At 39.7% G+C, this 22404-nt stretch overlaps 1 protein-coding gene across 8 annotated transcripts in view; it reads left to right on the forward strand.

Moving 5' to 3' along the window:
• MCTP2 (multiple C2 and transmembrane domain containing 2) overlaps nt 1-22404 on the forward strand; it is a 254048-nt gene that overhangs the window by 110606 nt on the left and 121038 nt on the right. For 7 of the 8 annotated variants that reach the window (XM_053581770.1, XM_053581767.1, XM_053581769.1 and 4 more), the window contains 4 exons: nt 363-527; nt 2886-3016; nt 12146-12332; nt 14754-14847. In XM_053581770.1, coding sequence (XP_053437745.1) covers nt 363-527; nt 2886-3016; nt 12146-12332; nt 14754-14847 — 577 coding nt within the window. The remainder of the gene's footprint in view (nt 1-362; nt 528-2885; nt 3017-12145; nt 12333-14753; nt 14848-22404) is intronic. The other variant, XM_053581772.1, reaches the window with a different exon arrangement.

Here is a 22404-nt window from a genome sequence, read left to right on the forward strand (position 1 = left end):
TTTATTTCCTTGCTCTTATATCTCTGTTTCCCAAAATGCCTTTCTTTCCTTCATACTATTAAAATAGCTACAGGCCCAGTTTGAGGATTTCTACCAAAGAGCACAGTGGGTGGGAGTGCAGGCCAGTGCCAAATCACAGTGTTGCTTAGATTCTTGACGGTATTATTGCAAGTCCAGTACTCGAGAAGAAAGTGTCATAACTGGGACTGCAGGTTTGCAAAACCAATGAAGAGTAACCCTTTTTACCAAAGCAGGGAGGGACTTTTTAAATCAAATACTGAAAACTGGAATTCTTATGATCACCAGAGCCACTCTCAAGAATTATCAGCAAGTTTACATGTCATCTTTATTTTTTGTTTTAGTCCTCTTTGATACGTAACCTACGACTCTCAGAGTCCTTGAGGAAGAACCAACTGTGGAATGGGATTATAAGTATAACTTTGTTAGAAGGGAAGAATGTCTCAGGAGGAAACGTGACAGAGATATTTGTCCAGTTAAAACTGGGAGATCAGAGATATAAAAGTAAGGTAAGTTCAGCACATTCCATACGGAGAACAATATCTTTAAGAGTAAGAAAAGAATTAAAAATTGTTTTTACCATTTTCAATTTCACAAGAATAGTTTTTATTTAGCCCTTCTAATTGTATTGAGGAGTGTCCCAGAAAACAAAATGATTGTATAAATGCAATCAATGAATGTGGGTATTGTTTTGATGGCTTAGTATAATTTACTTTAACATGGTAACTGAGAACTACAGATACCTTATCCAATCATAGGTTTGAATGCCTGATTTATGTTCATTTTGAAAATAAGCAAACTATGTTTCATAGAATTTGGGAAAAGGGAAACTGTTTTCAAAATGCTACAAAAATAAAACAGTGTATTTTGGATTGGTATTTGGCATTTGGATTAAAATATTTGAGATAATGGAAACCATTTTCAAAATGATATACCTTTTACTTGTTCTTCTTTGTCTTAATACCAAAAATAGATACTGAGTGCTGCTGTTTTTTGCTGTGATTTAAAAATAAAACTATCTAGGGCGGTGCTTGTGGCTCAACGGGGTAGGGCGCCTGTCCCATATGCCAGAGGTGGCAGGTTCAAGCCCAGCCCTGGCCAAAAACCACAAAAAAAAAATAATAATAAAAATAAATAAATAAAAATAAAACTATCTAAAGTGTTTAAAATGATTAGTTTTTAGCAATAGCAATGGCATTTTTTAACTGCCTTTAAAAATAATTCATCTTATTTTGCCAATCCAAATTCCATTTAATTTTTAATTTTAGTAATTTGGTGTGAGTTTTATTTCAAAAACCATAGTCTCCAAACCATGGTAATTAGTTTTACATAACTGTTAGACAGGAGTATTTCCCATGTCTTATGCATTGAGGGAGGTAGAGTTCTTGAACGTTAAATCATTTGCCAAGAGCCACATAGAAAAGAAAGGTATCAGTGGAAGATTTTGAAAATAGACCTGAAGATACCTGCTATTTGGGCTTTCCAGCATCCAGAACATACCACATGCAGACAAGTTGGAGAATGATTTAGGGAGGTGAGAGGTTGTCTGCACTGAACAATTTTCAGTGCAAAATCAAATATTCGACATCATTTACTTCAGCACAAAGGAGTAAAGAAGTGAGGCTCATGTTGAAGAAGAAATTATAAAAAATGTGAAAAATTGAGGGCGAGCTATACCAGAAATCTGCACAAAATTATTTTGACCAGGTAATTTTAGGCTGTGCCTCACAGTCAGTGTATCCAGGGTAACCACATCTCTCTACTAAGATTCCTTTAGCCAGCCAGGGTCAGGCTAAGGGTTTATAGAAAAATTATTCATCGCTAAGCACACTTAGCCCTTTGGACTAAGGTGAAGTATAGAATTAGTCCAATATCTGCTACATTCCCCCTTAGGGAATACTGCATTTAATTTGCAGTCTAATAGGTGCCCCCTCCCCCTGCTTAGTTCCTAAATTCTGTGATCTGATACATTAAGCCTGATGTGAAAAACAGCTTAAATGAATTTAGGTGACATCGGCTACAGCTGAGGTCTGAGTGGCCTGTGTTATTCTTAGGCAGGGACAGTTTGGTGCAAAGATTTAATACCCAGCGTGTGCCCTTCGAGCCTGATACTCAGTGGCCTACAACATTTTTGCTCACTCTTGATTCGCAATTTGAATCTCTACGTAAATGAAACTAAAATGTAAATCCTGCCAATGAACTAAACATGGTTTACTTTAGTTGGAAATATGTGGTTGGAAATCGCTTTTGGAGAACACAGAAACTCCTGTGGGTGTTTCAAACCACTCTCCTTAATTTTTAGGTCTGGCTGCAGTGGGATTTCCTAGTCTTCTCCCCACCTTAGTGATTGGATTCAGTAACTTTGTATTTAAAGAGGCAGCAGTGTACAAGTTATAAGCTTCTTATTCAATGCATTTGGCAAATTGTCAATTAAGATCCCAGCCTGTTAATTTATAGAGTTCTTAAGCTAGCACGGAATGGGTAGGTTACTTGCCTTTGTATAACCAATCCATGTTATCTTCTGTAAGAGAACAATTGCAAAATGTTATTGACCAATGTCATTGATACGTGTGCACCGACACACAGGGAGACACAGGTTATTTACGATTTCTTGTGAAGTAACAGTATTCTTATTAACTCAGTGGATATATTATTGAATATGGGGGCCTGATAAAGGGAGTAGTAATGCTTTGCCAATTCCTGGACACTCTGAGTCCTTTTCATTCCAAAAAAGACAAGTTTGACTTTATAAGGGGTGACACCCATCATCACGGCCTCCTGCAGTTTAGAAATGAATGTAATGTGTAGCTGCTGTAACAATGAATGATGCTGTAAGAAAATAAATATTATAACTGCATGTTTTCTAGACACTGTGTAAGAGTGCAAATCCGCAGTGGCAGGAACAGTTTGACTTTCACTACTTCTCTGACAGGATGGGCATTTTGGATATTGAAGTGTGGGGGAAAGACAGCAAAAAACACGAGGAGCGTCTGGGCACGTGAGTCCCCTCTGCTTTCCAGGCATGAGCTTGTTTCTGTGTGGTGGGGTGGGTCCCAGGAGAAGGGTTGCACCTACTAGGGTATCCCCGTTCCCCTCCCATCTCCATCCCTTACAGCCCAGTCCGCATCCCTTTCCCCCAGCCCTACCCCCATGTCTGTCCTCCCCCTCCCCCACCCCCAAACCATCAGTAAACTATATGACCAGTACTAACTCGGGGAAAGTTTGCTTGTTACTTTGTCATATTTTATTATTATTTTCTTGTTGGTACTAATGGTCATTCAATATTGATTAAAATAAAAGAAAATAGTATGCGTCAGGAATTCTCTACAGAAAGACACAGGGCCATCTCAGACTATGGGTGGAGATAGTTATATAAATTTCTAATATTTTCTAAAATTTTGGTCTGGCTACTTAGTGAACTATCATATAAGTTGGTAAGGATATAATGCTAGGTGTCTCCCCCGTAACGGAAACTTCAATGTCCTTCATATACTCTGAAGCAAACCGTAATAGAGAATCTATTGAGGTCTTTACTCTGGACCCTCCCAGCTGAATGGACACACACGTATAAGAGCAATGATATATGTGTTACAGAAGCTTCTTCCTCAGGGGGCAGGGAAGGGAGTCGGTACGTGCACCCCGGCTACCGCATCTCTGGTCTTTGGAATGGCCCAACAACTTAGTGACGTCATGCTTATTTTGAGGAAATAAGAGTTCAAGAAGTTTAGGAATGACTTGTCCATGAACTTAAGAACAAGGAGTTCCAGAGTCAGGATTTTGTGTTTTCAAAGGCAAAAGTTTTTTTCCAACAAATCACTGCCTTTTGTTTATTCCTTCTATATTCAGTGTGTACACAGATCTTAAATTTAGAACACAAATGTTCAAACGGATTCCACCAGCTATTGTGGTTGTCTTTTTCAAAGTTGGAACTGGGGTTCAGGGCATGCCTTGGGGTCAGGCCGTGAGGGACAGCAGAGCCACCTCTGCAGATGTGAGGTAAGACCCCTCTGCCCCAGCTCGAGTGTCTCAGCTCCTGCCTGCGCTCTGTTTTGGGGTTCCATTGGAGGGAAAGGTTATAGGGCTGAAAACTAAAGATAGAAAACCACGAATGTAGTAAAATCCCTTCACTTTACAGATAAGTAAATGTAGAAGTCCAGGGAGGTGAATTTTTCTTTTTTTCCCAGCAGCCAGGAAGTTAGAAGCAGAACTGGGGAAAGACCCTGCGAACCCCGTCACTTGTGCAGTGTTCTTTCTGTGTCACCTACTTAGTACAGCGCCTGGCTGCTTGCTGTCATCACCCCATCCCACCTCAGTGTCTGGAGAGAGATGAGTAGCGAGTTCAGTGCCCGTGACACCTTCCTCCAGCGTGTCTCAGCGGGGTTCTCTGTTTCACGGGCCAGTCTTGTCTGTGGAGGGACGATTAGCAAACCTGGCTCTTACCTTCCTGATGCCACTTTCCTTAGTTATTGCATGAAAACACACACAAGTGTGCATGTGTGTACACACAGAGTGTACTTGCATTCCAGTACACGTGTACTTATACTAAGCACTCTTTTTTTGTTGTTGTTTTTTGTTTTTTTTTTTAGTTTGAGACAGAGTCTCACTGTGTCATCCTCATAGAGTGCTGTGGTGTCACAGCTCACAGCAACCTCAAACTCTTGGGCTTAAGCCATTCTCTTGCCTCAGCCTCCCAAGTACGGGCACCCACCACGATGCCTGGCTATTTTTTGGTTGTAGTTGTCGTTTGGCAGGCCCAGGCTGGGTTCGAACCCGCCAGTTCCGGTGTATGTGGCTGGTGCCCTAACCACTGTGCTATGGGTGCTGAGCCTCCTACTAAGCACTCTGAAGGGACCAGCACTGCCACCACCTGAGACTTACACGTCACCCCCTGCACCCCTGGTTGCATCGCTTTGTATTGTCTCTTCACTCCCAATTCTATGCTTACCTGTTAGGTCACCATCATTACTACTCGGCCCTTCTGCAGGCCAGGTTTGTGCATTTGAACAGCAAATCTGATCACGCCACATACTCCACCTGGGACAGGAGGTTTTCCCGTGGCCCAGGGTTTCGTTAGACGTTGCCTGTTACATTAGGGTCTCACCTCGTCTTTCCCTCTTCCACACACACAGGGCAACTGAGAGGCCTTAACTGTTTCTTACTACCTCTGACATTGTCAGTGGTGACATATCAGATCCCTGCCAACACTGAAGCTAGGAGGATCGGAAACTTTGTGCCAACCCACAGAGCAAGGAGAAGTTACACACGTGCAGAGAACACCGTGTCCCAGAGTGTTATCTGAGCGGGGGAACTGGGGCCTGCTGTGATGAATGGCCCACGTGTAATTTTAGTAGGTGCAGGGACTGGTCCCCTCATTCACATGTCATTGTGCTGTCTCGTTTCCTTCACAGAAGAGGAAATGCTTTTCTAAATGAGTGTTAGGTTGCTGCAGAGAGACAAAAAAATAATTTAAGATGTCCCTTTCATTCTGTGTTTTGTCACTTGGGTACTCATTTATTATTTTAGCCATTTCCTGTTTGTAACCGAGGCATATACCTGCCTTCGTTAGTTACTCTGTTCTTCCTCTTTGTGGACTTTAAAGGATTTTTTTTTTTTTTTTTTTTTTGTATCCTTTTCCTTTTTCCTCTCCTGTAGTGCAAAAGATAGCAAAAGTATCTCTTGGGAGTTGGCTCCACCAGCATTTCCCTGCAGCGAAGTTGCAGGTGGGCAAAACCTACTCTAATGTTATCTTAGAGCTTCTTAGAGCTAAAGGAAAAGATTGTGCTGCTATGTAACATATGCACATCCTTAAGGGCTACTTTTTAAACATTTCATCTTCTTTATTTTTTCCACTTACCTTTCCTTTTCATTGTGATCTTTATTCTAAGGCTCTCAGCTATTTTATTTTCCAACTGCTGGGAAAATGCAAGTGAGAGTGAATCTTAACTGTGTCTCAAGCCCTGTGTTATGTTTTGTTTTTGGATAACTACTTGATGTTCACAATTGAACATCAGAGTCAAAGATCTAGGTGACCTCTCTAGGAAATTATCTTCCATGAGGGTCCCCCATGATAGGCAGTTCCTTGTAAGGGATGGAATGCCAACTTGGGAGTCACACACCCTGGCCTTGCTGGTCACCACACCATCTACTGGCACTGGAGTCTACAGCAGTGAAGTTATTTTCATAGCCTGACTTTCCACCTGTGGAGTGGAGTCACTGGCCAACTTGCTGGGTTGTTGTAGGTAAGAGCAACAAAGCCTACTTGACATTGTTTCTCCTTTTGAGTTTTTAAATAGTAGGTGGAATTATTATTAATTTTGAGATTTTAATGGGATAGCCATTGACTAAAGGCTGTGAGCAGTATAGGTTAACTTGAATAATGTTACAGTTTTTAGCTGTGAATGTAAAGTCTGGACGGAGTGGTTAGTCACGCAAAGAGAAATCACATTGGTATTGGCAGGTTATTAACTTGGTGATGGTTAAAACATAGCCCTGCCCAGCAGCCAGACCCTCCTGAGACACAGAGACCCTTTTGACTCCCCCTGTGTCGTAGTCCAATGGCGGGGGGGGGAGGGTCCTCTGAGCCCCAGGTAACTCCTAAGGAGGCTGGGTTAGGAAGGCGACAGTGCTTGGGTAAGATTCAGCACCCCCCACACCACGTTCCTGGAAACGCTCGTGTTTGGTCATGGGCAAAACAAGCAGAAGACAGCGTCTGATCTCAGACAAGGGCAGTGAGTTTTAGGGAGAGTAGGTATAAACCTTTTCCAACTTTTAAATGTCAGGAGTATGAATACACATTAATACAGATTATTCCACTTTAGGCCCTTTCAAAGTGCTCCTATCATTCCCTTCAGTTGTATTTTATATTTCAAGGTGATTCTAGAGATGACCTTATTATAGAAGATTCCAGACTTAGTTTGGAAAGGGTAAGAATCAGACTCTGCGAGCCTGTTCTAACGGGCCCGCCTCAGAGTCTCGCAGTTCAGCCCCAGATGGTGCCTTGTAAAGTGGCTCTGACATTCTCCTGGTTTATTAGTGGCTCTGAGGCAGTGAAAAATCTGGGCTGGAGTATTTCTCTGGACAAATTGCACCCCATGTCGTTGATCTGCTTTTACAGCCTGGCTTGACACATTTGCCGTTTTCCTCCTGTTCCCTGCTTCCTTAGCCTCTGAGATTTACAGCTTTTAAAACTCTTACCACTTTTTTCTGCCCCTTGCCTTTAAGTGAAAAGCTGACCAGTCTGTAATATAAAACATAGAATTATGGTAATGAATAAGAGGTTAAAAGCTATCATGGCAAGTAAAACTTGAGCAGGTTTGGCTGACTGATATGGTAAAATTATGTGTTGAATTAAAACATTAAAATGCTGCAGGATTAATGGGGGAAGACAAGAATGGGAGGTCAGAACCGGTGCTACGTCAGCACATTAACTGCCTGCAGGCTGGAGAGGGGAGCTTTCATATATGCTTGTGGTAGGAAAGAAGGAAAAAAAAAAAAGGTAATTTAGTCTTTGTTTTTCTTCAGGTGAGTAGAACAATGGACATTTTCATCTGACAGCCACCCAGGAAAAACACATTATTTCAATTCCTTTCTTATAGAGGGGAAGAAATAGAGACAGCAGAAGCCTGGTAGTTAACAAAAAGCAGTGACTTTGTCATTTGAATTTGTTGACTTTAAGAGTTTCATCATGCTGCTGGCATTCATTTCCTTGTGCATTCAATTTATCCAACAAATCTAGAGCACGTCGTGTGTGTTGGGTAGGGTGCAGAGTGCTGAGATTCAGCGCATGATGACTCGGCTACCCAGTCACAGGGCACTAACAGGTCTTGGGCTGTACAATGAGCAAGCCAGCGGTGATATATCCTGGAGGGCTGTGGACTCTGACGCCATGGAAACCGACTTGGGCTTGGGGTAAACACAGACCTCTCTTGGAAGAACAGGGGTCTAAGCAGAGACCTGTAAGGCGGATGGCAGTTTGAGAAGGAGAGTGGTGAAACAGCTTTGTAGGAAGACAGTGCAACGTGGGCAAAGGCCTGGAGAGGAGAGAGTGCGTTCCCTCTTGGAAGCGACACAGGGATGAAAAGAATGATGTCACATGAGGAGGCTAGAGCAGGGGGCAGGCTGAGGTCACAGAGCCACTGGATTCCCTTTTATGCAAATGACCAGCAGAATCTCCTCTCTCAGTACTTACAAGGTAGTGTCTTGGCTACTTTTATTTCCTTAATATAAATCTTGCCATCACAGTGGAGCTCCTACCAATTGAGTTTTCTAATAGCTAACATTGCAGTAGAATTTTCTTGGTCACTTGAGGGCCAGTGCGTTGCACCTTCTGAACGTCTGTGAAAGGTGGTTAGTCCCCGGGCATGGGAAGTCCCACACGGTGCCTGACTGGTTAATGCTCCTTAATTGCATTTCTGGCATAGATGCTCAGAGTATGCAAATTCAGGATCCTGCCCATAACAGGTAGAGGCTAATCTGTGCCCTCCTCTTAACAGGTAGCTAAAGAGATGACAAAAAGCCTTATAAAAGCCACGTGCAGTGGTTCACACCTATAATCTGAGCACTCTGGGAGGCTGAGGCAGGTGGATCACTTGAGCTCAGGAGTTCGAGACCATCCTAAGCAAGGGTGAGAGCCCGACCCCATCTCTACTAAAAATAGAAAAACTAGCAGGGCATTGTGGCAGTTTACTGTAGGCCCCACTACTCGGGAGGCTGAAGCAAGAGGATCACTTGAGCCCAAGAGTTTGAGGTTCCTGTGAGCTGTGATGCCTTGGTTCTCTACCCAGGGTGACAGGGTGAGATTCTATCTCAACAAAAAAGACAGACTCATCCAGGGTCTCAGGGTGAGACAGTTTTAAGAGACCAACCGAATTATTTATTTATTTATTTTGGGGGGGGAGGAAATATGGTACACTAATGGAGAGTGGGGGAAAAAACCCAGCCTGGATTATCCTTTCAAGATTTTTTTATGTTAAAGATGCCTTCAACAAATGTGTTATATAATGTTTACTCTTAAAGATTTTAAAATTTAGTCCATTTGCCTTTGAACCTAAGAAAAGCAACAGAAAGGGATTTTGTTAATTTGATTCTTAACTGTCTTTCAGAAGGTTGGATGAGTACTGTGGTAAAAGTGTCTGTAATTTGAGGGGAGGCAGGGGTCCTTTTGCAGAAAGAGTAATCCTCCTCCCGCTTTTGCTGATACTGTCGAAGCCCCTTCCTAGCTTGGGGTTAATGCAAATAATTCTCTGTCTCTGGCTCACATCCAGAGCTTCTGGTTCTCCTTCAAATTTAGGACAAGAGCAGTGTGAGCTGGGGTCAAAATAGGGTAAAACAGGAAGCCTGAAGAAGAGAGGGTTTTGTATGAAATTTGTGAATTTCTTCCATCTTTCCTTCAGAATGTGAAAATAAATGGGGAAGCCAGGTGGGTAGCAAAGATACAGAAAGTGTATAGAAAGCCATCTCTGTAAGGGACCTGAGAAGGTCACTTTAAATTAATTCTTAAGACTTAAGACATCAAATCACATGGTGGGTCAGAGACCCTCATCAGCTGGGTCATACCCCAGGCGCAAAAGACCAAGGTTTAATTTTGATTGGCATGATGCTGACATATCAATTTAATTTGCCCTGTAAGGTCACTAAGAATGTGAAAGGGAAGATTTGGCTGAATTCACTCATTAGTTAATAAAAAGAATGTCGAATCCATTAAGTTGATTCCAGAGTCTTCAGCCTGTTATTTATGGAGGTCTGCTATCTAAACTAGGCATGGCTGTTTCTTTCCTAATTAATGAAATAATTTAAAAATAAGATAAGAATAAAACTGACATTGGACAGAAATGACTGAAAAGTTTGTGAACATGTATAATTCCTGAGAGGAAACCCAATATTTACTTTGCCTGTTATCTGGTATGTGGTTCAGCTTTTGTTGAAAATAACAAAATGCTCTGTTTCAGGACATTGTGCATTTAACCAGTCACTAGGAGAGTTTGCAGAGTTATTTGAAATATCCTAATATTGCTCACAGCACTATCAGATTACTCTTTAGAATTAAATGTCAAGTCCATTTTGAATTATCCAAGAAAAATTTTATTGCCTACTTATGCATTATTTTTGAACCTCAAACATTATTAACCCTCAGTGCACTTTTCTCTAAATAACTTTTGACTGTTCAAAACACAAACAAAACTATCATCACAATAAGAAAGGGAAATGGTCCAAGGACAAATATAAATGACCGTTACTAATGGCATTAAAAAGAGTGTGTTGTGAATTTGTTGTTGCTAATGTGGATTAAAGTGACTACCAAAGAAAATTTGTATAAATTGGGATCATTTGTCTTTCTATAAGAAAGATTATTACATGAACGTGTCCATGACACTGTAAAACAACGGTTCTCAGCCTGTGGGTCGCGACCTACAGGAACAGTATTAAAGGGCCGAGGCATTAGGAAGATTGAGAACCACTGCTGTAAAATAATATTAGCAAAGTATTCTAAATAGATGTATTACTGTAATAATGGTTAAGAGTGTGTGAGCACTCCGTTTTCTAGAAAGGGCATAGTGAAAGCACTTGACATTTTTTTCTTTCCAAGTAAATTTGATTTTCCCACTAACATAATTGCCTAAGAAATAAAAATATTTAGTAGTTTTCTCTTTTCACAGATAGGAGTAAATGTTAAAAGATTATTGCTACAGGAAAAAAAGTAAAAAAAGTTTTATTCAAATCAGAGGATTATTTTAAAATACATTTTTTGTAATCTGTCTCCAAAAGAAATAGCTGATGAATTTATTATATGCAAAAGCTCTAATTGCCACTCTGTCCCATAATCAGGGTCACTTTTGGTAAATAGGAAATAAATACCTACGTATAGGCACATGTCAGTAAGACATTTTTAAATTGTATAATAAAATGTGGCCTAGAGTTTTAATGTTTTTTCTTTTTAATTTGCAAGACGATTGCAGGCATTCTCTCAATTTTCTTAAACTAGAAATTTTTGTCCACATAGCCCTGTGGCTCAAACTTGCCATTGCTTTGAATATTATGCAAGTTTGCCTATTTGTAATTATCTGCAAATATACAAAGTTCATTGATGATTTAAGAGTCATCCATTTTTATTGTTTATTGAGGGGGTGAATATCCTTTATCCCATAATAAGCAATAGTGTGCTTATCCTTTTATAAAGTCTTGAATATTCATCTTAGTCTATAATTATGGAGGACAAAAATGAGAATTGAAAAAGAATTACACCTAGGACTCATGCCGACCCTCCCCTCCCCTCAAGCCCACCTCCTTCACCCACCTGCAAGCATAAACATCACAGGTGTGGTCCGGGCAAACCCAGAGTTGTCAGTGCTAAAGAAAATAAATGGCTTAGCACCATGGCCCCCAGTTTTGGTGTTTGCTTCTGTATTTAAATGTGTTTGAGGTTTTCAACATCCCCAAAACATTGGCTATTAAAAGGAGGAAAACATGCAATTTCTAGCAGATGGGTACAGCCTTTGCTGGCAGTGCTGCAGAAATGGGATCAATCAACACCACTTCATGCTCCATTTGTCCAAAAGAACCCCACCTGGGGAAACCCTGTGGACCAGTACCTATTAGGAAAACACCTTAACATGTTTCTTTAAACAAGAATTCACCAGTTGGCGTTAATCAGGAAGAAAACAGTTTTTCCTTTAATGCTCTCCCACTGGCATTTCTCGTGTCTTTTTTAACTTGGTTTTGATCCATGATCTTTTATCCTCTTTACTCATAAAAGACAGTGCAGGGAAGCCTTACCCAACACTCACCCTTCACTGCTGAAACTTGGAAACTTTCCTTCTCCCTAATTTTTGTTCTCATTCTCTTTCTGCAGACCTTATTTGGCAATGACCTGACTTTTCATTTGCCATGCCCCATGCTATCTTCTTTTTGAGTTTCTGTACATTGTTCTTCCTTTAATTTTAGAGTGTGTTAGGCTGAGAGTGTGTATTATGAGCCAGGGGAGCCCCTGCAACCCTCACTGTTCAATAAATGTGAGCCCAGACAGTGAGGGTTGGAATAAAAGCCAGGTGCCTTGGAGGTTCTGCAGTGGCCTCGAATTAATCACTTTTTTTTTTTCTCTCTCTCTCTCTGATTCCTGGAACTTTTCTAGGTGTAAAGTGGATATCTCGGCGCTCCCTCTGAAGCAAGCCAACTGCTTGGAGCTGCCCTTGGAGAGCTGTCTGGGGGCTCTCCTAATGTTGGTCACACTTACGCCCTGTGCAGGAGTCTCCGTCTCTGATCTATGTGTCTGCCCTTTAGCAGACCCCGGCGAAAGAAAGCAGATTTCCCAGCGATACGTGAGTGCCTTTGCCTGGTTACACCACTCCCCCTTCTCCTGCCCTCCCTTTTAAAACAAAGTCTTTGTTGAAACGAAGTCTACAAATTGAAAAACTTCATCAAAAGAGATCTTTGTCCCAAGTTTAATTGTATGTCATAAAACCAGACATAAGACCTAGGGGTTAATGTGTTAATGAAAAGGTGAAAGTCGACTCAGAGTTTGCCTTGTGATTTTCAAAACCGAAAGGTATTTTGAATTTTTAGCTTTGAGGGAGTCTTAGGAAAACATGGACGTTGTGAATTAAACAGACTTTGCTTAACATGTCTGCCTATGTAAGTAGGGATTTTAATACAGCATGAGTTTGCAAAAGTAACTTTTCCTTTTAACCAAGCATCAGTATTTGCGATGTTACAGGTAACGTTTGCAGAACTTTTTTAGGATCAAGTAAGAACCTACTCATGCCTTGTGAAGCCATTGTGCTAAGCGCGCATGGATGGCTGTTCATGGATGGCTGTTCATGGATGGCTGTTCATGGATGGCTGTTCATGGATGGCTGTTCATGGATGGCTGTTCATGGATGGCTGTTCATGGATGGCTGTTCTTCTTCTACTGTTACTTCTCAGGGTAATAACAGCGTGTGGTTTCTCCCTAAGTAGTTGCAATGTACTTATCAGTCCACTCAGCGTTTTTAAATCAAATGGCTGAGTCCCTTTCATTTATTTTTTGTATTCTGGCTTTCCAGGTGCCTTCATTTGCATTCTGGGTCTTTTTCCCCTCTCTTCTTTGTGAATCAATATGTTTATTTTATTGCCACACAGGGAAAGGATGTTTCAGGACGGTCGCCTGAAAATGAACCAAAGATGAATCCTTATTCAATGGCACTATCATTCTGAGCCTAAACCGTGCTGTCTCCAGGACCCTTCACTGCACGGATGTATCGATTAATTGATTAATTCTTTATCTTCGGGAGTACAGTTCCTGTCCCCGTAGCTCATTGTCAAGGCAGATTGCGTGTACCACGCTGACATACCATGAGGAATGTTTGACTCCATTCGCCGTTTTCTCTGATGACTGGAGTTTAAGCAAATGAAAATTTGACAGTGAATTTCCCTAAGCTTTCCCATGGATAAATTGCAAAATTTACCAAATTCATGAGGAGTGCTGCACGTTTGCTAAGTAATGTTAGATAACATCCCAATGGCTACTCTGAATAATGCCTTAGGATTTGAGGATTAGTCATTGAAAAGTGGTTGACAAGGCTACAATTAAAATAGAAATAGTATATGTTTCTTCAGCTGGCAAGCCAGCCAGCGTGCACAGGGGACGAAGGCTGGGTTACACAATGCAAGTTACAGCACCCCTGTCCCCCAAATTGTTTTTTGGGTTATGAGAACAGATAATCTTTAAAAGCAGTTCTACCTCTAAATTGTAAATGTATTTTATTTCAAATACTTTCTCTTAGCTTAAAAACTAGTTTTGTTCATTGGCTGATTTGGGTTAAAAAAACAGAGAAGAAACAACTTTCATAAAGTTTTTAGGCATGATGCATATTAGGTTAGGCAAACCTGAACTAATAAGCTTTTGTTATTCTCCCGAAATGCATAAATAACAAGGATTTGAGCATCTTTGCATAAATCCCTGGGGTCTGCTTACCATAGGTTTTTAGCTAATGATGAGGGAGTCTATTTGAAGGTTTTGAAGGAGCATCTTTTTCAGCAGATGTCTGTGAGAGGTACGAGAAGAGAGTTTATCTGCTGATCTTGTGCATGTACAATTCCTCCAGGATGCCGTGTATATAGGTATCCAGTATCCCTAACAACCAGCAGATAGAGTCAGTACTTGGCTCACGCATATTACAAGTTAAAGGAAATACGAGTACAGAGTAACGCTAGATGCCCCATCTCTAATGAACTAGCTAACACATTGATCAGAAAATTCAGTCTTATTTTCATCCCAACTCTCTTTCCAGGGATAAATAAGTATCTACTGTGGGTCCAAGTTTAGTCCTCTGGTATCCTTACAGTTTGAACTAACTAGGTCAGAATAATGTTGCCTTTTAGGGTGATTTAAAAGTTGCATTAGAGAGAAAGGAGGAGGAAAAAAAAAAGAAAACAAATGTACTAAGTTTTATCCACGCATTTTCCCGGTGGGATATCTGTGCTATCACCAGGGGGCGATGTTAAAAGTAGATTGTATGTGCTTCTAATTGGTTTATTTTAAAGCTGGAGCTAATTAATTCTCAGTCACTTTTCCTTTAATCTGGCTGCTGTAAAGGCCTAACTTTCCAATTGACTCACATGATGCATTTTTTTTGGAATATTTTAAAGACTTCGTGAGAAAGGGGAAGATAAATGCAGAATGCACTTTCTGTAGGACTTTACGGAATTAAGCAGTTTATTAAAAAGCTGTTTTCATTTATGATCTCCTTTTCAACCTTCAGTGCTTACAGAACTCCCTGAAAGACATGAAGGATGTCGGCATTTTACAAGTGAAGGTTTTAAAGGCAGTGGATCTCTTAGCTGCGGATTTCTCAGGTATACGCTATTTTCCTTTCCTAATGCATTTTTATTTTTATTTATTTCCTGCTTCGAAATAATCTTCTGACCCAGCAAAATGCTTAAGAAGTAGAAACGTCTGCACAGCAATCATGCTTCTTCACACAGAATCACAGCAAAAAAGATGCATACTTGTGCAATTTTTTTCACATAATGCCCAGTTATTACCTTTTTTTTGTTTGTTTTTTTTTTACTCTGCTTCCATCATATGCTAGTCCACGTGGGCTTCTAAAGGACTTCTGGAGTTTCAGCATCACGACTTCTTTATTTGTTAAGTTTGTGGTCCAGCTTTTCTGTCCTCTGGAGACGGTAACTTGACTGCTCACCTTTACCCTGCTGGGCTGGACCCGTCCCAGGAAGGTGCTTGCGATTCTAACTGAGCATGAGGGCAGAGAAGGCTGGCACCTCCCGGTCACAACTGGAGGTCAGACCTTGGGACCATGTTGTGGTCAGCGTGTCTTATAGGAAGTTCCCTTGGTGTTTCACTCACTTGATCTTTTAGTAGACATATGCTTTGTGCTGGATTGAGCTCTGCTGCATGAGGAATAATGTAAATAGTTCCAGCGTCTAATCTGAGGCTCATTGCCAGATGACCCCCCCGTGCTGATTAACAATTTAGCTGCCTACATGACACATGCTATTTACCAAGTACATTGGTGAATACAAAGAGTATTCCACAGCGTGACTCTATGAACTTGGTATTATATGTTTTCTTTTAAATATTGCTCATATTTTTAGAATGTCACCTATTCTTCCTTCCTTCCTTCCAAAAAATGATTTTCTCATATTTGTAGAACTTAGAAATTTCTAGGACTGAGGAAGTTTAACCTTTGGAAAGAGAATTTTAATTTTAAGCATATCGTATTTTAAAAATTATACGAAATATACATTCAGTTGCAAAAAAGTTGTTCTCTTTCTCCTGCCTCAAAAATGAACCAATAGAGGCTTGGTGACCTGTAGCTCAGTGAGTAGGGCGCTGGCCACATGCACCAAGGCTGGCAGGTTTGAGCCTGCCCCAGGCCTGCTAAACAATGACAATTGCAGCAAAAAATAGCCAGGCATTGTGGCAGGCTCCTGTAGTTCCAGCTACTCCTCGGGAGCTAAGGCAAGAGAATCGCTTAAGCCCAAGAGTTTGAGGTTGCTGTGAGCTGTGATAGCACAGCACTCTACTGAGGGCAATATAATGAGACTCTGTCTCAAAAAAAAAAAAAAGAACGAATAGAAATGGTTACTTTCTAAAGTGATCCTGCCAGTGTGCAGATCCAGAAATGATATAAATCTGGAGGGTTATAGAGGAAACTTAAATGAGTACTTCTTATGTACACATTAATGTAGTTTCAAATGCTTGTAGTCTCATATTAACTTAGAAATTCATTCTGTTACATTTTATGAAAACATTCAACATTTCACGTGTGCCTTTGACATTAGAAGTCTCTGTCATCCCTAAAGAGTTATCCACCAGTTGTCCACAGCAAATTATTTTTACTTCCACCTGTGTGTTCAGATGCAGCACTTTTCGAATCTGCAGTTGTTGCTGTTGTTGGAACTGTCTCAAGCCCCAAGAACTCATTATGTTTTCCAACAGGATTTTAAAAACTTCTTCCCATAAGTTGCGTACTTTTGCATATTCTGTGATCTCCAGAAACTAATTGTAACACATTGAAAGTTCTCTTTGAAAGGCTCGTTTACATGTATAGGAACAGCCACGTGTGGAAACACTTTTGTAAAAGGTATTTATTTGCAAAAGGTGAACATATCTTTGTGTCATGTTTAACGAGACTAACATACTTCACTCAGCTGCTACTAGTCTCAAAACAACTATTTTAAGGAGAAAATAACCCACGTTCTAATGATTAGATGAGAGAAGAAAACATTTTGTTCTAGACAAAGCTGATCGGTGGTTAGTGCAACAGCAGTGACCTCCATAAAATCCTCCACAACTAACTTTAGGAAAGTTATTTCAGGGCAACGTCCTATCTCCAAAAAGTATTTTGATTATTAAAATGAAGCGAATAGGCGAGAAACCTGAAAAATGAATCTTTGTAAAGACCCTCTTTATGGGGAAAAAAAGGGGGAGGGGGGTAATGTTGCTATTTTGTTGTTTCCTTTAGATCAAGGTATCCAGTAGATAATTTTAGAGTGGATGAAGGGTAAGTATCAAGGAATTTCAGTAACAAAAAAGTGATTAGGAGTTAAATAATGCTGTGTGTTTGACTAAATGTCCTAGTGCTTTACTATCTCTGTGTTATTGATGAGAAAATTATCACTATTCTGAACTGAGGCATAGTGATTTGTCATTAGCGAAACATAACTTTAGACCGTATTGATCTTTGTTTTCAGATTGAAACTTCATAGTCTCTACTCTTTGTACATTGGCAGGCTCCTGTGTGATTTTTCCAGTCTTCCCAGCCAAGGGATTGCTTTAGGGCACAAAGTGGATCTAATCTGGGACGTTAATTCACCCTTTACTGGATTCAGAGTACAGTGAGGTGACAATGTGGATGCAGGTTATAGGTTAGCAATCACAGCATGTAGCAGGAACTCGTCATTGTTAGTGATTCCCTTGATAGTGAAAAAAACTAAAACATCAGGCTCGGCATCCATGCACAGTGGGTAGGGCGCCGTCCACATACACCAAGGCTGGCAGGTTTGAACTCGGCCCCGGCCAGCTAAACAATGACAACTGCAACAACAACAAAAAATAGCCAGGCGTTGTGGTGGCTATCTGTAGTCCCAGCTACTCAGGAGGCTGAGGGAAGAGAATCTCTTAAGCCCAAGAGTTTGAGGTTGCTGTGAGCTGTGATAGCACAGCACTCTACTGAGGGCGACCTAGTGAGACTCTATCTCAACCCCCGCCCCCCAAAAAAAAAAAAAAAAAAAAGAACCACACCAGTCCATTGTTATTTGATCATGGATCAGAATAGGTACCCATTTTGTTGTTGGTGCCTGGAACACTCAAGAAATATGTAACTATTTATATCTATACCCAGCATTTTCAAGGCAGCCTTACTTTATGAATGAGTGTTCAATTAGTGCAATTCCTCAGGGAATAAAGCACTCCCATGCAAATAAAAAAGAAGGTCATTTGTTCCGAATAACCAGAGACTTTCTCTAAAGAATGATGATAATTTTAAACAAGGTACCAAAAGGGAGCTTTCTAGCTTTTCCACTTTTCTTTTATACATGTATATTTTTTTAATTTTGTGGTTGTTTCTTAAAAATAACAAAAAGTAGCCACAATAACTAATGCTTTAAGTCTGTTTCTCCTAAAATTTAGGAATCCTGATAAAAGTCCACAGGGTGGGATGGGCAGGTCTTGGCAAAGATCTCATAGAAGTTACAGTTTCTGTCTGCAAAGGGCAGGCATCTCCTATACTAGTGGGAGAAGGGAGAGCCGAGCCGATGGTAAACCTTGTCAATAGTTTACTGATTTTAAAGCAATCTATCTCTATGCAACTGACAATTAAAAAAAGAAAATATGGGTCATTCAAACCACTGTGACCAAATTAGAAGGCTTTTTCTCAATCGTCATTGATATTACGATTATATGATCATAGATAGAATTTTAAGTAAACTTTGGAAACACTCATTACTATTCTAGTATTTTAGAAAATTGTAATAAGATTTATATATATATATACACACACTAAAGTGAATGTCTTTTCCATAATTATTTTACTACAAAGGAAAAAATTAGTCTACATTTTCTAATGTGTTAAAAACATTAGCAATGTAAGTCTATATTACTAGTATTAAGATATTTGAAAAAGATGAAGGCTTTAATTCTGTAGTGTACAAAAATGTATATTTTTAAATTACTTTTATAGATATGCCATTTTATTGTAAGATGCTATTAATAATTTTAAATTTGTGTATGTCTTGGTTGTTTTTTTTTATAGCATTTCTGAGATTTGAGTATAATAGAAGACTTTTTTTTTAAACAAAGAATCTGAAGTAATCCATCTTCTCTTGGAGCTCATCCCTCTCATATTGGTGGAATATATTATAATCTTTTCAGATCTTTGCCAACATTAGATGTGGATAGCCATGGGCAGTTATTCTAAAAGGAGAGCTTGTCAGATATTTTTATTAAAGAGTTTGCCTCGCAAATTCTTATGCCCACCATAACCTAAAATTTCTAAGTAATAGGCTATCTAGTCTGATGTTATTTTGTAGCAAGCCAGGGCACAGCCTTGATTCATGAAGCAAATGATAGATGGTACTTTGAGACTCAAGGTGAACATAACTTTGTGTCATGTTTAATGAGACCAACATACTTCACTCAGCTGCTGCTAGTCTCAAAACAGCTATTTTAAGGAGAAAATAACCCACATTGTAATGATTAAATGAGAGAGGAAAACATTTTGTTCTAGACAAAGCTGATCGGTGGTTAGTGAAACAAGTTCCTTCTACACAGTAGAATCCAGATAGAGTGTGGCGCAGTCTGTTCTGTTCTACCCAGAGTATATCACACTCATGAATTACTACTGCTGAAAAAAAATTTCAGAGTTTATCTCATAACTATTCAAAGAGAATACAATATACAGTGGATAAATAGTAAAATGTTAGAGAATTTAAATATTTTCTGGTAAGAATTGTGTCCTATTTCAGTATAAATGACAACACTTACCTTACCTATTGACAGATCAGCCAATGACCAGTAGGAAACTCTTGCCATACGCAGCTCATCGACGCAGAATTGTTCAGCCTAGCCTTACTACCATCTATAGAAGGTTGTAGAGAAGCTTTCGGAATTGTACAATGTGTGGGTTAATTCAGCTTACCAGTATTGAGACCATTTTGGCCACCACTGTCTTTACACCTGTGCCAAAATTCAACACGTAGTCAATGACTCTTGCTAACGTTTCGTACATGTACCTTCCTGTTCATTCAGCTTTCTTTATATTATTTTTATTTTTTAAAATAATACCTGTAGAGTGATTCCCTTTCCCCTAAGGCATCTTCCAGTGGCAACCATGCTGGTTGTTATTTAGTCTCCCTCTGTTATTCCTTTAACCTTTACCCTGTTACCACTACCAGCAGGCCCCAGACCACTAAGAATTCTGAATAGGGGAAGTGGAAATTTAGAGTGTTCTTTGACTTGCCAAGCTGGTAGGTTAAGTAATACAACACAACACAACACCATATAGTGAAGGTCTCAATATCTTTTCCTTTTCTAGCATGATTCCATCTTCATTGCTCATTTCCTATCGTTATCCTCACGTGTATGTCATGGTGAGGAGCTGGGGAATGATCTAAGGGGGGAACAAGGGAACAAAACGGCAAAGACCATCTTCACTCATGATTCGAATTTACTTGTCTTCCAGAAGTCTCAAGGGGATTTTTATTTCACCCTTGAGAATTTTTGGCACTTTTTACCATTCAAAAACGAGTCATAAACTTCAAAAAGCTTCTCTGTATCCTCTGGATCTTGATATCTTTGGCAGTCAAGTTATCACTTGGACCCTTCTCTGTTTCCGATGTGAATAAATGAAACAACCCTCAAACTAGCATCATCTCAAAATATCTCTTGTAAGAATGGTGAAGACAGCATGTTTCTAGGGAAGAAATGCAGAAATATAGAGTGTATTTGATGAACAAGCATGTTAGGAACTATAATTGTGCCTGATCTAAAATACATTTAATTTTAGAACAAAGATACATTTAATTCTAGAACTCCCCCTCCCCCCCGTTTCATTTCAGGATAGCTTTCCAATTGCTTAGAAATAATTTTTCTTTCCTCAGCGTAGGCAAAGTCAGCTTGGTGGTAGATCAAGTGATTTGGGCAGATACTCTTTGGGCACCAACACTCAGCACATAGATGTGCGCTCAGGGAGCTTATGATCAACCTCCATTATCTTCACACTCCCTTCTCTCCTGCAGAACTGCAGGTGGAAGGGGTGGTGTGTGCCTTGTGGGACAAGTGTTCAAAATCAAGGGGTGGTGTTTCCAGTTCACTGCTCCCTTGTCTGTGGTGTTAGGAGGAGCGCTTGTTGTGCCCCACACCTGGGTTTGATCCCCCCAGTACCGTGGTGAAGTACTCCATTTGTTCCTTTTCGTGGGCCTGGGGCTCCTGCCTTAAGTGGACCAATGTTCAGCTTGATGATTTATTCGTTGAAATGGAAATCATTGCCCTCATCTTTACCCTTTATTGCTACGGTAGTTGCCTTTCATTTTAATCCCGATGTGATAGAAGATACAGGGAAGCAGGCAAACATCCTGATAATCTTGGTTCTACAACTTTTTGACCTTAAATCCATCCTGTGCCTCCACGTCCTCATGAGCATTTTGAGGGTTCAATTAAAACCTAAATGAACATTTTTGATGAATGAATAAATGATGAATAAATAGATAACCTTGGAAAAAACACTACTAATCGCTTTTCTCTCTTTAATAATTACTTTGAGAAATCTGTAGCTAACCACTACATGACATTTTTTTCTTTTCTTTTTCTTTTCCTGTTGCCTGCTAAAAAACAAAGTAAAAAAATATGCTTTATAATAGGGAAATTCTCACACTAAAGTAGTTTATTGCTTGCATTTCACATTTAGATAATCTGGACAGTAGTTTTATCAATATAAAACACCTTTATGGGCTCATCGTATTTTTTATTATACATGGAAGTGCTATTCTCAGAAACTATTAGCCAAAATATTGCATTTAGACCCCACATTATAGAGTAAAAATTTTTCTTCCATATGCTATGATACTGACTTTTAAGTCATTTCTGTAAATTATAATAGTGGCTATATGTATTTTATTTGTTTTTTTTTGTTTTTGAAATATAAGACTGCTTATATCAAAAGGGGATTAGTTATTGTTCCCTGGAGATTTTAAACCACATGCCCATATTAAGTTTTATTTTCATTGTCCTTCTCTTGAAGCTATATCCATAGCAATACTTCTCTTAAAGATGCCCTATTTACTAAAGGATGATTGCAATTTCTACAAAACTCAGCATTGGTGATTGAATGCTTTTAATTTTCATGAGATTCTCATGGATAGAGGAGCTCAAAGTGAGACCAACTTTTGAAAAACACATTAAAAACTACATAAATCTGCCTTTGGCAGGCTGTACTGTCTGCCAGAGCACATGGATTCTAGTCAATGTAAACTTTGGGAATATATAGAAGATTTGGCAGTTTATAACTTAAAGTCATCATGAGAATGAATGAATTCAGTTCATTTATCGCATTCCATGACTTAACAGAGGATCACTTCCATCTTAGCAGTTGGGTTCTTAGTAACATCTTTTATTCAGTAAATGCAATTCTTCTGTGGGAGATCCCATCACAGTGCCAATGTGACGTGGTGGGGTACAGGAATTGGCCTCTTCTCTCAAATGAAGTGACTGATTAAATCAGTGGCTGTCTAATTTCAATTATACTGCTAAGGTCAAGGACAGGGTGCTAACATTCATTACAGGGATGCCTGATGGGAGATCCTGCAGGTGGTACAGCAGAGATGAAGGAATTTTATTTTATTTTTATTTTTATTTATTTATTTATTTTTGAGTCAGACTCTCACTAGGTCACC

Source organism: Nycticebus coucang, chromosome 2, assembly GCF_027406575.1.
Source record: "Nycticebus coucang isolate mNycCou1 chromosome 2, mNycCou1.pri, whole genome shotgun sequence".
NCBI lineage: Eukaryota > Metazoa > Chordata > Mammalia > Primates > Lorisidae > Nycticebus > Nycticebus coucang.